The sequence below is a fragment of the Hyalella azteca genome, unplaced genomic scaffold (genome assembly GCF_000764305.2).
Source record: "Hyalella azteca isolate HAZT.00-mixed unplaced genomic scaffold, Hazt_2.0.2 contig12191, whole genome shotgun sequence".
Taxonomy (NCBI): Eukaryota; Metazoa; Arthropoda; class Malacostraca; order Amphipoda; family Hyalellidae; genus Hyalella; species Hyalella azteca.
The window spans coordinates 1,570-19,311 of record NW_025942155.1 but is presented as its reverse complement, the minus strand read 5'-3'; the positions used below and the strand labels follow the sequence as shown (position 1 = coordinate 19,311).

At 41.2% G+C, this 17,742-nt stretch overlaps 1 protein-coding gene across 1 annotated transcript; it reads right to left on the bottom strand.

The window, feature by feature from the left end:
• Positions 1 to 146: 146 nt before the first annotated feature.
• On the bottom strand, positions 147 to 17,201 carry LOC108667850 (the record flags this gene model as incomplete). The annotated part of the gene is made up of 3 exons (XM_018154944.1): positions 147 to 250; positions 1,162 to 1,328; positions 16,949 to 17,201. Coding segments are annotated over 3 exons (524 nt in total), but the record flags the coding sequence as incomplete, so codon positions are not given.
• Positions 17,202 to 17,742: the final 541 nt, after the last annotated feature.

Here is a 17,742-nt window from a genome sequence, read left to right as displayed (position 1 = left end):
AGGCTGTACTCATGAACAAGAAGGCTGTACTCATGAACAAGAAGGCTGTACTCATGAACAAGAAGGCTGTACTCATGAACAAGAAGGCTGTACTCATGAACAAGAAGGCTGTACTCATGAATAAGAAGGCTGTACTCATGAATTACTCACTGGCAGACGAGCTCGCCGACGAACTTGAAGAACATACAAGTGCCGCCGTTGAGACAGAAGGAGTCGTATGGGCATGGGTATACCAGCCCGGGGTCCAGCGCTGCGGGCACGCCGGGGTATGATTAGTAACAGTGGGCACTATAGGTGATACATATACAATATACTTGATAGAAAATAGATACTTGAAAATTGATAGATCATATTTCTTTTTGGGAAAAAAGTACTTATATCATCAGTCTGCTTAAATCGCAAGTCTACAAGGAATTTAAAAACAAAGAAAACGCCTAGTAAATTCACCATATCGATATTGAAAACATTTTCAATGTCGATATGGTGAATTTGCTTGGAGATTTCTTTGTTTTTAAATTCTTTTTGGGAAAAATGTTATAACTCAACAATTTTAGGAGAACGTTTCGAGGACGATTCCATGATTGGCAATAAAAAATTTAGGACACGACCACGATAAAATTACGTACATGTGAATCAATTTTCGAAATATTTTCTTTGTTATGGAAGCCATTATTCGAGTGTAGTTAATTAATCAATGTAAGGCAGGGTTCTTATCTCCTATTAAACCCCTATTTTAAGAGCTGTTATTTACTCACGTTTTTGGCAGGGTTCTGTCATTAAACACATTTTAACGTGGAGTTATTTAATCGCATTTCTGGCGGACATTTAATCACAAATTACTCACCCTTTAGTCGGAGATATTTAACATAACAGCATAACATAGTGATGTCGGCGCTGGATAGTAGGCCAGATGTGGCCTGTCGCCGATTCTTTTCCTTTTCGTGCCTTGTTTACAAGAGATCTAAAATAGTGTCATGTGACCGGATCTTTTCATGACTGACGGTAGTTTGGAATAGCTACTCGACTCCTACCGACTAGACTTTCATTAACCATACATTTTTGGTGGAGATTTGTTATGAACCTTCCATTCATGTGACGTCATTTACTCACCCTTTATAGGCGGAGGTATTTCATTAACCCCGAGTCCCGTTCGTTACTCACGCGGAATGACGCTGAGTTGCACTTGTTGTTCAGCTCTGCCCTCCCTGGAGGTGGCAACACACTTGTACACTCCAGCGTGGTCGTCCTCTACGACTCCTATACTCAGACTCGATACGATCCTTCGCGTGCCCCGAGCTGACAACCCTCCTCCTCCTCCTCCTGCCCTTCTGTTGGCAGGAAAATATCCGCCCGAAGGACGTCTAGGATGCGTAGGGCGGTGACTGTTTGACGTATTATTCCTACGTAAAGGTTGGCTGTCAGTCGGTCCCGTCGGTTGCCCGCTCGCATGAAGTCTCGGCCGATTAGGATGGCTTGGGTGGAGGACTGGGCCGAGCCTGATACGGTTACGGGGACCTAGGCGGCTCTGGACCGCAGGTCTTTGACCTTGCCGTGTGTGTGTCTCGTTAATATAAACACGTGATGTATTTAAACGGTTACTAGATCTACTCATGTGAAAAGCTCTAGGTCTCGGTCCCGTGATGTAGTCATTCCCTAGAGGAGGATCAAGAATTTGGTCTTCTAGTTTCTGTCTGTGATTGTGGTGACGTATTTTATAGTTGTGATTAACAGTGCGGGGCGCAGCCTGGGGATGCTGGTGATCGTTGTGGTGGTGAATCTCGTTCTGTTCTTCACCAGTATAAGATCTTATCAACGAATCTTCGGGTTCTGGTTGGTTTAGTCGTGCGCCACTGAGTCTGCGTCGTGTTGTCGCTGTGTCAACGGTTGGTGTTGATGCATCAACGGTTTGTGATGACGTCGTGTCAACGGTTCGTGTTGACGTCATGTCAACGGTTCGTGTTGACGTCGAGTCAACGGTTCGTGCTGACGTCATGTCAAAGGTTCGTGTTGACATCGAGTCAACGGTTCGTGCTGACATTGTGTCAACGGTTCGTGCTGACGTTGCGTCAATGGTTTGTGATGACGTCGTGTCAACGGTTCGTGTTGACGTCGTGTCAACGGTTCGTGTTGACGTTGTGTCAACGGTTAACTCGTCAGAGTCGGTAGTGCGCCTAGAATCGTCCGAATATGAATACATTACATCGTTTATTTCTGATGATATGAGCCTGTTGAATCAAGTATAAAAATTCGTATGCAATTTAAACAATTTAGAGTAATAATGCACCGTTTGAGTTAATAATATTCAATATGGATACAATTTGAAGCGAATCGGCAAAGATGTTATGTTACAATACACAATTGTTTTGGCAAAAAAACATGAAAATAGCATTGTAGGTATTGATTCATTGAAATTATCGAGACACGTTGTTAAATCGTAAGTTATTTTAGTAAGTTATCAAGGGATGGAAATATAAAGTAGGAATCAGAAAGTCATTTAAAAGTCAATGATCGAGCGGAACATTGGAATAAAAAGTTAGACAGGTGGATAAGAATAGACGTTCATTAAATTCACTTCGTGAAATACGATTATAGTCAGTAAAGATATTATCAAAAAAGACAGATTATGAGTGAATTAAAAAATAATAAATATGAAAAACAATTATTTAAAAGAAATAATAAAGAAATAAATTGAAATTTGATTCAAACAAAAAACTCAAGAAGCCAGAAATAAGAAAAGAGCTCAAGGAAGGGCGTTGACATATTGGAGGGGCGTTGATATGGACATGGGGACCGTTGACATGGACATGGGGACCGTTGACATAATGGACGGGAGTTGACATGGACATGGGGACCGTTGACATGGACATGGGGACCGTTGACATGGACATGGGGACCGTTGACATATTGGAGGGGCGTTCACATGGACATGGGGACCGTTGACATAATGGACGGGAGTTGACATTGACATGGGAACCGTTGACATATTGGAGGGGCGTTGACATGGACATGGGGACCGTTGACATGGACATGGGGACCGTTGACATATTGGAGGTGCGTTGACATGGACATGGGGACCGTTGACATGGACATGGGGACCGTTGAAACATTGCACGGGAATTGACAGGGTCATGTGGGGCCGTTGACACATTGGAGGGGGCGTTGACATGCGCATCAAGGCAGCGTTGAATCGTTGTGTCGGAGTTGGAATAAAGTAAAAACAAGAAAACATATTTAGAAAAGAGCAATAACATGACTAAGCACACAAAAAAAATTAAATAACTCACAATGAAAACAGTTTCAGAAGTACACTTCAATAAACTACAGTAGTCAATGATAAAATAAAGCAGTCAATAATGCATGCAAACAGCGGAAGGAAGGAAGGAAGTTTTGGAGTCGAAAACGTAGTATTACTGTGAACAAACATTGTTTCCATTGCTTGAAAAACAGTAAATGCAAGGAAAATTCAATTGGTAAAAAGATAAGTAAAAAAACAACACAATTTTGCTTCAGCAATACACATGAAGATGACGTAACTATACAGAATGACAAAGGAATAGGAAATAATTGCTGGAAAAAAACTATGGTTTTGAAACGAAATGAACTAAACTCTGACTTGTGTAACGCAAAATAAATCATATATTAATTTGTGAAATCAAATATTCTCATTTATTTAGAAATCATTCCGTTTCCATGCTCAGCGGAAACAATTACATACCTAAGGGATTTATATGAAAATAAGCGAAGCCAGAAAATCGTCCGATCAAAACAGAACATCAAATAAAAAACAGGTCTCACCGATTTTTATTCTTTTTCCGTTTCTTTTGTTTGCGTTTTTTGGATGAGAAACGTTGCCCGTTGGAGTCTCTCGTCTCACGAACTCCACTCGAAGGCCTGAGACTCAACAACTGTCTCAGAGGTCGGCGTTCGAGCAAAGGTTCGCCTTCAACTCGATTTTGCAGCGGATCGCTGCCGAGAATAGATAGTCCGTCTCCCGAGACTTCAGCGCCGCTTACCAAATCCTGCGACGGCTGGACTTTGAAAGTAAAATTCTTCCGGGAGGCAGGCTGGCTCTGAAAGTCTTCATCCCCGCTCCCTAGAGTAGGCCTTGAAAGACCTGCAGAAATTTCTAGAATCGGTCTAGAAAGCCCCCCAGAAATACCTTGAGTTGGCCTAGAAAGGCTGGCAGAGATTCCTAGAGGCGGCCTAGAGAGCCTCCCAGAAATTCTTGGTCGGACGCCGACATGGCGGCGAGACTCGCTCAGATTTTCGTATCGACGCCACCAATCGCCAGCGATTGGTGAATCCCGCCTCGTCCTGCGATGCTGCACAGGCTCATGTCGGTTGTGGTGAGGCTTCCTGTGGTGCTGAGGCGTGCGGTGACGAGNAAGCTATGAATACGGTGACTCTGGTACGGCTGAGCTGTGAATACGGTGACTCTGGTACGGCTGAGCTATGAATACGGCGACTCTGGTACGGCTAAGCTATGAATACGGTGACTCTGGTACGGCTGAGCTGTGAATACGGTGACTCTGGTACAGCTAAGCTATGAATACGGTGACTCTGGTACGGCTGAGCTGTGAATACGGCGACTCAATTAAAGAATACGGCGAAGCCATGAATTTCTCCGCGCAAGAGAATGCGGTAAGTATTAATTAGATGCCCTGTCGCAGTTACTGAAGAAATATTCAAATTTTAAATTAGAACAAATTGTATGTTTATTCACATTTGTGAGCTAATTCTACTCAAAGATACGAAACGAGTTGAAAAATTGCATTTGATTTGATAAATTGTCAATTAATTTTCAATCATGTGTATTGATTCTACTCATGGTTGCGAACAATAGCTAAATAAGGACTGTGTTACTGAACTGAACCTTCTTATCGAGTTTAATTATAGCAATAAGTGATAGTGGTTGAGCGCAAGTGTATAGAAGCGAAAAAATCTCCATCTGANAACACAGTTGCACAAATGAGCAACACCTGTCTCTTATACACATCTAGATGTGTATAAGAGACAGGAACTGAACCTTCTTATCGAGTTTAATTATAGCAATAAGTGATAGTGGTTGAGCGCAAGTGTATAGAAGCGAAAAAATCTCCATCTGAAAAGTTTAGCTTGTGCTATGCAGATTTAATATGAATTGTCTTAAGAAAATCTGTATGATTTTCCATTATACATTAAAATATTTATTCTATCGAAATTCTCAGAACGCAAATGTAGAAAAGATATTAACAAGAAAAAAAATTTTAGGTACATGACGAAGTTATAAAATGAAAACCAACGTTATGATTCAATTAAATGCACGCGAAATAAAATTGAAATAAACAATGTACATAAAAAGTGAGACATAACTGCAAAAATCTGATCTGCGCGCCAAGTGTTGTATAGCGTCAAAATTGTATAAACTCAAAATTATAAACTGTGATATTTGACCAATATCATGTTAATTCATTATTCGGTTTAATTCATACATTTTTATCACGCTTCACTGCTGCCATTGGAGGCTTGAATGCCAACCAACCTGACACGAGGACGAGCTAAATGTGTTACTCATTTGTGCAACTGTGTTACACACTTGTGCAACTGTGTTGCACATTTGTGCAACTGTGTTGCACATTTGTGCAACTGTGTTGCTCATTTGTGCAACTGTGTTACTCATTTGTGCAACTGTGTTGCACAAATGTGTAACTGTGTTGCTCATTTGTGCAACTGTGTTACACATTTGTGCAACTGTGTTGCTCATTTGTGCAATTGTGTTACACATTTGTGCAAACGTTGCTCATTTGTGCAACTGTGGTGTACACATTTGTGCAACTGTGTTGCTCATTTGTGCAACTGTGTTACACATTTGTGCAACTGTGTTACACATTTGTGGAACTGTGTTACACATTTGTGCAACTGTGCGGCTAATTTGTGCAACTGTGTTGCTCATTTGTGCAACTGTGTTACACATTTGTGCAACTGTGTTACACATTTGTGCAACTGTGTTACACATTTGTGCAACTGTGGTGCTTATTTGTGCAACTGTGTTGCTCATTTGTGCAACTGTGTTGCTCATTTGTGCAAGTGTTGCTTATTTGTGCAACTGTGTGGCTCATTTGTGCAACTGTGTTGCTCATTTGTGCAACTGTGTGGCTCATTTGTGCAATTGTGTTACACATTTGTGCAAACGTTGCTCATTTGTGCAACTGTGGTGCTCTTTGTGCAACTGTGTTGCTCATTTGTGCAACTGTGTTGCTCATTTGTGCAACTGTGTTGCTCATTTGTGCAACTGTGTTGCTCATTTGTGCAACTGTGTTGCTCATTTGTGCAACTGTGTTGCTCATTTGTGCAACTGTGTTGCTCATTTGTGCAACTGTGTTGCTCATTTGTGCAACTGTGTTGCTCATTTGTGCAACTGTGTTGCTCATTTGTGCAACTGTGTTGCTCATTTGTGCAACTGTGTTGCTCATTTGTGCAACTGTGTTGCTCATTTGTGCAACTGTGTTGCTCATTTGTGCAACTGTGTTGCTCATTTGTGCAACTGTGTTGCTCATTTGTGCAACTGTGTTGCTCATTTGTGCAACTGTGTTGCTCATTTGTGCAACTGTGTTGCTCATTTGTGCAACTGTGTTGCTCATTTGTGCAACTGTGTTGCTCATTTGTGCAACTGTGTTGCTCATTTGTGCAACTGTGTTGCTCATTTGTGCAACTGTGTTGCTCATTTGTGCAACTGTGTTGCTCATTTGTGCAACTGTGTTGCTCATTTGTGCAACTGTGTTGCTCATTTGTGCAACTGTGTTGCTCATTTGTGCAACTGTGTTGCTCATTTGTGCAACTGTGTTGCTCATTTGTGCAACTGTGTTGCTCATTTGTGCAACTGTGTTGCTCATTTGTGCAACTGTGTTGCTCCTGTCTCTTATACACATCTAGATGTGTATAAGAGACAGGAGTCAGGCTGTGCAGGGTTAATTTTCAGATGTACAGCCCGCAGCCCTTGAGTCAGGCTGTGCAGGGTTTAATTTCAAGATGTACAGCCCGCAGCCCTTGAGTCAGGCTGTGCAGGGTTCATTTTCAAGATGCACAGCCCGCAGCCCCAGAGTCAAGCTGTACTTTACTAACATTAATATTCATTGGAAGATCTCGAGGCCACCAAGGAGCCTCAGTGTTAATAGCCACAACAATAAGCAAATCAATCATCCTCCGAACCCCCAGATGCTCGCCGAATTTTCTTCCTCAAACAAAGGGAGAGAAATTACGATTCTTGAGGAGTTCGCTATACTAAATTAATTACAACATTCCTGATCAAAGCTGGCGGTTGGCGAGCTGTCGCTCGTATTCCAGGTTAGATGAGAGTGATAAATTTAGCGAAAGTAAGTGTGAAATTAAGCGGCTTGCCACGTAAGGTAATCAATTACTAGACTATAGGTTTAGACCCTGCGCGCCTCAAGCTGGTGCGTGTATGTCTGGGCAGACGATAATGCTGCTGCTGTGAGAACAGACCATCAGACCATCTGGTTCTGAAGGCACTTTCACTGCTGCTTCTGTGTCTATCGTGTTCTAAAAACGGATACCCAGTCAAGGGTCAAGAACTTCAAGAGGACAACCGCATGTACATTGAAACAAACCCCGCTCTTACAGGACGGCTTTCCATGCCTGACCGTACCCCTGTAGCCGTGCGTCCTGAAAGGTCGTTGCATCAGAAGCTGCTTGCTCGAATACCTCACGAGTGTCCACCATTAAAGGATGGTATGATGATGTAAAACAAACAAGTACGTTAATTCGGTGACTTATCGTTCATTGAATTTCAGAGTTGCTCAAGGATTGTTTTGTACGATACAAATAACTATGTTGATTGAATATTCATAGAATGTTCGAAGCAAATGAAATATAACTTTGCTGAATTTCGTTGGCCAAACATTTCGTCGAGTGTGCTGCGTTGCAGCCATCAACCACTGCGACATGAACTTCATGTTTGATGACTACCCAGCCGAACGAAGGTACGTGTAAACGGAAGCGATCAATAGTTGATACAATAAGTTCGACAGAACAGATCACATAATTCGTAATAGGAAAAAGGCGGTCCTTGAATGAGGTCCTATAAGACGACAGGCGGCCCCTAAAGGAAATCCTGAGACGACAGGCGGCCCTTAAAGGAAATCCTGAAACGACAGGCGACCCTTAAAGGAAATCCTGAAACGACAGGCGGCNCCCAAAAAAACGTGGGTCGGGCTGTACGTTCACCATCAAATTTCCAAAATTTAAGTGTGCTTTTCGCTTTAATCATAAATCTGCCCGACACACGTTTTTTGGGGCGAGCCATAATTTATTTTCTACTTTTTAGTCCACAAGAAAAACGTGGTTTTTTAAAAAGTTTTTTTTAAGTATTTTATTTTCTACTTTTTAGTCCACAAGAAAAACGTGGTTTTTTAAAAAGTTTTTTTTAAGTATTTTATTCATTTATTTATTGCTATTTTCATTACACGCAGAGTTCCCAATGACACTCACATTTCCCACTGTACAAAAGACACAAGTTTTTTTAGTTATCACAAAGTTGTTGCAGTTAAAACAGTTTCGGTTAACGCAACGTTGAATTTTTAGCTAACACAACAAAAAAACATGTATAAGCAGCGCTCATGTTCAGGATTCCGAATGTATGACCTAAACATCTATGTTTTTGACACCTAAAAGCTTAGCTGACAGATGCGCCTTCGTATTAACGGCCGCGTAAATTAGTGCAATTGTCGAAAAATTCATAAAAATGCATTCCCTCACAAGGCTACGAAAGAACAAAACAAATAATTTTATTAGTGTCTTTTACGTCTTCAAATCAGATTTACAAATTTAAAAACATAAGCTGTGCGACTCTCACTCAAAATTTAAAGTAAAACGCAAATCTTAGATTACTTTGCAAGTACGTGGCACGCCATATAAACACCAGACGCACGTGAATGTGTTACACAATCCTTGTTCCAAAAGCTAGGTATATCTTCATAGATATATAAATAAGAACAAACATCGACACATTGGTTTTTCAAGTAAAAAATCTATCACATCTGGTCAGCGGCTATAAAGAAAACAGCCAATTCCATATAGAGAATAAAAGTGTTAGCCAATATGCTCCTGTATTCTATGGGAGCTCCACTTATTAGGACTTTTTAGCGCATTTTCTCATTTTTGGAAAAAATGCACTATTGTGCTCGCCATGCCCATCTGTCCGTCCGTCCGTCCGTCGGTCTGTCCGTCCGTCTGTCTGTCTGTCTGTCTGTCCGCCTGTCCGTCCGTGACTTCACGTTTTCGTCGACGAGAAAATGTACTCTCTGTCACACACTGCAGTGAGTACTGAGTTATATTTTCAGCTTTGTGTTCATCCCATTTTTTCATAATGTATTAAACGTACAGCCTACAATTGCGTGGTGCAAGCCGTTGACAACGATGAAGCAGCATAACTTTGTCTCAGAAAATTTCTTTTACAACTACCAACAGTCGGACGCAGCCGAACATCCTTGCAATCGTTCGAAGACATTCCGATCTCCTGTTGAAATGTTCGACGAGCCGAGAAGGAAGCGCCGTGTTTTGGATGCTTTTCCGTGAGACGTCTGGGCCAGACGAGGGCGAGTCGATCTCGGGCCAAGCAGTTATTACTGACGCGGTCGTGACACATTGCCGACAATCATAGCATGACTCTACCATCGCACAATGAACTGCTCCATCTTCTCTCTTGTCAATGACTTCATGACTTTATTGCCGGCCGGCACAACACAACGGCTGGAACTCGTGCAGCGAACCTGGGGCCCTACTTTCAAAACTCGCTAAGTTAACGTAAGTACTTACGCTCTATTTTCTTGTCTATGATTGGTGGATTTCGCTTGAAAGGCCGTCAATGATTGGCTAATGAACTTACGATCTCTTAACTTTTTTGAAAGTATGGCCCCTGGAACACTGAATTGCGCTGTGTCTAGCATGGCATCAGGTGGCTGTAAGTTTCTTCATTAGAAGAGGTTAGGTAAGTTAGGTTAAGTTTGGTTCGTTAAGTTTGGCTAGGTTAAGTAGAGTTTGATTAGGTAAGTTCTATTAAATTTGGTCAAGTTGTGTTAAGTTTGGTTAGGCTGGGTTAAGTTTGGTTAGGCTGGGTTAAGTTTGGTCAAGCTGGGTTAAGTTTGGTTAGGCTGGGTTAAGTTTGGTTAGGCTGGGTTAAGTTTAGATAGGTTGGGTTAAGTTTGGTTAGGCTGGGTTAAGTTTGGTTAGGCTGGGTTAAGTTTGGTTAGGCTGGGTTAAGTTTAGATAGGTTGGGTTAAGTTTGGTTAGGCTAGGTCAAGTTTTGTTAGGTTAGGTTAAGTTTGGTTAGGTTAGGTTTTGTTAAGTTTGATTGGGCTGGGATAAGTTTAGTTAAGTTTGGTTAAGTTAGGTCAAGTTTGGTTAGATTAGGTCAAGTTTTGTCGAGTTAGGTAAATAACAATAACTTTTCTCTAATGCATTTGCACAACAGAAGAATTACCGTAAGTGCTCGTCTATCAGAGTTCATTTGTTATGTTCAAAGACTTTTCGTGCATCAAATATTTCCCACACAAGTTAGAGACGAAACTTTTTGTTGAAACTTGAGGACTGTCGAGCCTCATAGGAAACTTAATTAAAAGATATTACAACGACTCAAAAATTATATGGAAGGTGCGATTCGTTCATTTACTGCTTTGAGGTGTTCACAAGCACAACCAAGAACTTGAGTTAATTAATTAAAACCATCATTTGTTTCCCGTCAAACTGACCTCGGGGAGAACTCACTACTTTAATTAGTAATTCCGTCACGGACCAAATTTCGGACTAGTCGAGCGGACAAAACCTGACACTATTGTGTCCTTACTGGTACTAATGTCCTGCCATTAGTGTGCAAACTGTCTCCATAGTGTTCTGCTATTAAGTGTGCAAACTGGCACGAGTGTCCTGTTAATAGTGTTTAAATAGTGTTTAGCGCAGTCTTGTGGCCCAACAACCTACAATATTCCATTTATTCAATACAAATTGTGTATTGTGTGTGAAGTGCAGGCAAATATCTGAGGTATTGATGAAAGTATAGATTCAGGCACCATTGGCCTCAAGCTAGGAGTTCATTCTATATAGATCATTTATTCATCAACTGAACAGTAGTACTATTTCTATGTATATTTTTATTCCGTCAAGCACTCATGATCACCATGATGACTATTATTTCAAAATTCCTCCCAAGAGTCGCTCTCTGTAAGCCCATCTCTCTACAAGACATTAAGAACCAGAAGGCAGGGCGGGCATGATTTCTGGCCATGGTAAATTTTCACCGGGTTTATCTTAATCACAAAGCGATTTTTCCTAAGGTCTTATCGCGACAGATCAGCTGTCGCCGGGGACTGATCCCGGCCTGACGCGAGACTGACGCTCACAGCGACAGTGATGGACAGAAGCTCCAGCCCGCCAATCCCGCAGCGTCGAACACCCGCGAGAAATGGCGCGGCGCCGCCTTTGAGAAATTGCTGTAACCCGCAGCCACCTGGGCCCTGAATCAGGGACGTGGCCCTCTATAAGACAGCCATCAGGGCCTTGAGTCGGGGACGTGGCCCTCTATAAGGCAGCCACCTGGGCCTTGAGTCGGGGACGTGGCCCTCTACAAGGCAGCCACCTGGGCCTTGAGTCGGGGACGTGGCCCTCTATAAAGCAGCCACCTGAGTCAAGCGTCTGCTTGCCATAAAGAAATTGAAAGCTAAGCTATGTTGCTCTGAATAATGCACACTGCACAAGCCAATACGCGGCACAGTTGGAGAACATATTTGAAGCTTACGAGCCCTTTTTTTTTTTTTGTTTATCTAGAACTACTTTAAAGCATTGGTATGTTCGAATACTAAAGGAAAATCTGCACCAAGCTTCCATAACCAATCTAACAGCGTGAACTGCTTTGATATGGGGACTTTGTTGAAAAAACATCATATTCGATTGCTCATTGCACTTATTGCAGTTAAGAAAAAATACGCTTAAGGCGTATTTTATCAACAGCGTAACAACAGCAACGGTATTTTTAAGAACGGCGTAGAAGTAGCAATTCTGGCAACTATAGTTTGTTAATGAGCGCGTGGGCAACCGCGAATTTGGCTTCGTAATGTTCGGAAGTCGAGTTTTTCAGTTAAATTCAATTTTGTTGTTAATGGCAAAGAGTTTTATGGCATGCGTTGCACAATTTTGATTGCTACCACGACAAAGGGTTGAAATTAGTTTGAGTATGATGATTTTTATCTCCCATTTTAGTTTCAAAATTAAATTTCTATACTAAAATACCGATTAAAAATTTTAAGCTGAATCTGAAGAAAATAAGCTAGACCCAACACAAACGAATTTGCCAGTATTCTTCTTTTTAAGCGGTTCCTGAACTAGAAACCGGAATTCGACAATTATGATTTTTAAATTAATTTTCTTCATACAATTTATTCGCTTTTATGAACCAAATTCAATGAGTCCAACCAATGTCGGCGGCTGGTCGTAGGGTAATCCTGATTGGTGCAACGACCATGATTACAATCACACATGATTGCTCATTACAGTTATTTCATTTTCTTACCATAAAAATAGATTCAATGATAAATACATAAAAATACTTCCCATAAAAATACGTTGAAATTAAAAAAACTTCGTCTAAGAAAAAAATTGGACGGCCAGACGCCACTGTATAAGTTACGTTAATACAATCCACAGACTGCATGCCAATAGCATTAGTCGTTGGCATCACAAACGTCGAGGAAAGTCACAACTTGACTGTTCAATAAACACTAGAGATTCACGACCCTTTGGCCTGTAAGTAGTAAGTAGTTCAGGCACGAGATTTGGCCCCCAGATACTTAGCACACACTTTCACCCTCGCTGCCGTAATTTGCTGACATTCAAATGCAAATGCGATCGCTGGCCAGAGTTTGATCAGTAAACAATTGTCGCCGTTATATTAGTAGGCGGCCAGAAACGTAGCTCTTGAAATTCGGTGACTGGTAAGTAGCAGTGTCGACAGATGGGCCTCTTTCCGGTCAAATTCGACTCTTAGAGTCTATATTTTCGATTCCGTTGACCGGCCAAAATCTAAAGATGGCCTTACAGTTATTAAAATTTTCGACGTCTAAAAAGGCGAAAAAGTCAATTGCTGCTTATCAAATTACTACATTACTAATTAATATTAAACTGTGGTCGCTTTGGACCTATTTTGCGAGTTTATTTGGCCATTTTCTCTTGCGCACCATCTGGCAACCCTGCATGGTCAAATTCGTAGGCAGCCGAATGGCAAACGGTTGGCCGCCGCTGTAACTGCCATATTCCTCAATTAGGCATTTCAGTGATTTTTAAAAGAAAAATACGTTGATTTTTCAGTGATTTTTAAAAGAAAAATACGTTGATTTTTCAGTGATTTTTAAAAGAAAAATACATTGAAAAATCATGCGTAGCCGTCACTCAAAGTCCAGTCCTAATGAACTCCAGGACATAGACGCCATCATTGTATTCAAATCACGGGTGTTAACTTAGACTGATTTGGTGTGGTTCGGGAGGCGTGGAAGCTGCACTGATATTAAACATACATTGATCATACATTCATCATTAATTCATCATACAATGTAGCATCAAGCATCATATGCACTGTATCTTCCATCACAATCATAGGCTACGTACAGCGCACTCACATGCACGATACATCGCATCACACAAGTGACATGCATGCAAATTAATTAATTAAGACGACTCATCACATCAGCTAATGAACTTTGTCATCACTTCCACAGACTGCGCACGCTCAGACGCGCATCACTTCCACGTACAGGCTGCGCTCGATCAGCAAATGAGACGCGCATCACTTCCACAGTCTGCGCATCACGTCCACAAACAGCATCACTTCCGCAGACTGCGCACGCTCAGCTAATGAGACGCGCATCACTTCCACAGGCTGCGCATCACTTCCACAGTCTGCGCATCACTTCCACAGACTGCGCATCACTTCCACAGACTGCGGATCACTTCCACAGCCTGCGCNGTTTTCAATAGTGTACAACCGTACGCAAGTAAAATCATGAGCAAGTAGTAAAATTTTTTATTTTTATGATATTAGGCCTGTGAATTTCCGTTTATATATAATATTTAAAGTCTGTCGAAATGCAAGGCTTGAAGTCATAAATCTTATTTTATATTGTTCACTTTAAATTCATGTTAAGCTAACGATGGCCGACTTTAATTGTTAATTAACCGCTTTATTTGCACTTCTATTTCGCCAGAATTAATTGAAGTTAGGAACTCAAATAATATTGATTCATATTAAATGTATGCGAATAATTGAAAGCGCAATGTTGAGTTGCATATGAAGATACCATGACTCGTAATAAAGTTATCCGAATAACGAAAAATAAGTTGTCCAAATAACGATGCATTTTATTTTGTGGGTCATCCATAGCAAGCTTAGCCCGGCAAAAGGCCGTATTAGTGCTACGTACGCGCATAAGTGTGTCACTATTTACACAATATCGCCCGTTCATTTTTCAGAGTGCATGGTCTAAGTCCCCACCAAGCGATCAAGCCATAGCGGCAGCGGCCAGATAATTCCCCTCGACTCCATTGCATAATGAGACAAGGCTCGACAGTGTAAGTTTTGCAGCTGTTGCTGTAGCCATTTACTCTTCGGGACCTTTTTGCTTTTTTTTCTTGATCTCGCACCTAATCAAAAACCGCGGCCACATCTTCGTAGATAAAATCTTACGTCGGCCGGTCTTGAAAAGCGATTCATTTCTACACTAAGAGCAATAAGCGGGACATTCTCTAAATTGCAAAGCACATTTTGCCCATTCGTGGTTTACATAGTCTGGCCCCGGAAATGGCATATCAGTGCATCTTCCGCTCTCTGCTCGCACTGTAGGTTAAAAAGTGTGTCACTATTAGGATAATATGAGCCGTTCATTTTTCTGACAACATCTTGTATTTGCGCGGATACTACACAAGATTCTATATTCTTTTTCTGATAATATGACCCATTCATATTTCTGAGTGCAGCGTGTGTTTGCACAGAGACTACACAAGATTTCTTTTGTTTTTCTACGGGCATTAGTCATCGCTTCTGGACTCGCTAACGAACAAGCGAGTGGAGCAGGGGCAGGATTGCTGCCAGGCCTGCCTTTCATTTTCAAACGTCACCTGCGTTAAATTTATGGGCGGGTTATAGGCGGCCATCGATGATTCGACGCTGAATTTTACTGAATGTTCAGTAGTGAATTGAGTGTGAGTTAGCAGGTGCGCGATGCAATGTTTAACATGTTTGAGTGAATAACGCACTGCTGTCCTTATACTGTACAGGAAAAACAATTTCAAAACAAGTTATTTATGGTGCTAAAATATACGTTTTCTTAGCAAATATACCGGGTTCCAGTCTCGGCTGATTTATTGGTGGGAACTGAATGGCTGAAAATCACTGGTCCGTTTGCATGCAAAAATTATTGAAATTAAGCTTTGTTACGAAACATTTTTTATATTATATATAAGCGCGATATTTAGGATTGGATATTGTATAGAAGGCAGCATTCCAGCGTGGCCTGGGACTGCTACGTCCGAAACACTTCCGTGATTACCAAGAATACAAAAAATATTATCAGGGACTCGGGAATAAAAGACGAACTCGATCGGTCAGGCAGATTAGTCCCGTACGTTTAATTTGAACGAGCAAATTGTCGAAGCTCAGAAGAAAAACACATACACATCCACGTACCTAGTTTATATATAAATATACCACAACACATACACATACCTAGTTTGTATAGTGTGTATATAAATATAACATAACACATACACATGTCTGTGCAGCGACGTAGGGAAGAGATTTTATGGAGCGAAGTGAGCAGATGAAATAAAATTAGCGATATTTAGGCTACATAACAATTCAGTGAATTGTTGAAATAAATGAGAAACTTATGAATTGGGCAGAAGTGTGGAAGACAATATGGTTACGAAGGTATAATTAAGAAGCAATTTAAATATTCAAGTCTGAGAATGCTAAAGTGAGCGAAATTTACCGGAGAAATACTAGTGACATTTTCGGGAAATTTTGGGAAGTGAATAGGATTTTTTGACGCGCTGAGAGTCTAAAAAAATATTCAAACTGACAAATTAAAATAAGTGGTTGAGAAACTAGATATGTTACATTAAATATTTGTTTTAAAGAATAGGAGTTAAGAAGAAGCCGTCGAATATTAATGTCTGGCGAGAAATAGCCAGATGTCAATAACAACTATATGCTAGCAAAGAGGCCGCATAATACGGTGTCATCATGGCATAATACGGTATGTCAATAACAACTATATGCTAGCAAAGAGGCCGCATAATACGGTGTCATCATAGACATAATATGATGTCATCATGGACATAATATGGTGTCTTTATGACCATTGATGATGAATGCTTGTAAAAGCCCTCGTCACTAACAATATACGCGATTGCTAGGCGTCTTCTTTCAAATACATTGGGGTAAAAAAGATCCCGAAAAGATCAGTTTCTGAGTCCAGCATATAAGAAATAGAATTTGAATAGAAGAAACCCATGAGAAAAAGAACTTTACTCATTCAGCGAAACAATAATTAATTTCGATGCTAAAATTGCAGCTGCTGAATATTGTGCAGAAAAAAATACTGCATATTGTTTTCCTAGTAAAATCTGACGCTAAAATGTCCAGTTGGGGAAGAGAGAACAACAAGAATGGCATTTCCATACATAATTGGGAAGCAGTGACAACAATGGACATGTAAAAACCAATTAATAAACAAGAAAGATCAGTTAAGAACCTTTGGTATAATAAGTTGACAACAACAGGCACATGAAGTTAAAACGTTGAATGAACGTTGATTCAACGAAATGAACTCGTTTTCAACGCTTTTTCAACGTCATTTGAATGAAGGACAGTAATGAATTAGGATGAAACACAGTGCATTTCACTCACACTTGCCGTGAGCGCACACGTCGCTGTGTCACGCTCATGGTGTTGGTGTTGACATGGTCGCCCGCCACGCGTGTCTGTGACGCGTCATCAACACGCTCGATGACGTCATCAAGACGCAGGATGACGTCATCCTTGTACCACGTGATGGTAGGTAGCGGGGAACCCTCGAACACGCACGTCAGGTTCACGCTGTGCCCGCGCACCACAGAGTCGCTCTTCGGTAGCCGCGACACCACAGCTGGCGGCCGACGGTCTGTGAAGGACGGAAGAATATAATGGGTAAATATATTATTGTTTGTGTAGTTAAATTAATTAATTCGAGTGAATGAATCGGTACACAGAAAAAATATAACTCAGTACTCACTGCAGTGAGTGACAGAGAGCGCATTTTCTCGTCGACGAAAACTTGAGGTCACGGACGGACGGACGGACAGACAGACAAACGGACATGGCGAGCACAATAGTGAATTTCTCCCATAAATGAGAAAATGCGCTAAAAAGTGGATGGGTCTCATTGTCAAAGTAGTGACACACTTTATTATCCGCAGCACAAACAGAGAAGGTGCGTAGTGCTGACACGACTAAACTGGGTCAGGATGACTCACATAAAAGCAGAAAGTGCATCGGGATTTGGACAAAAGTCCCACATTTATATGTGTGTAGCAGTTACGGTATTTTGATAGCCATGATCCCACGGCAATTCCGAAAGTAAAAATTTTTCTCTCCAATTCCGGTACGTAAACTCGTATACAAAATTATTTTTTCTTTCCATCGCATAAGTACGATATGGTTAC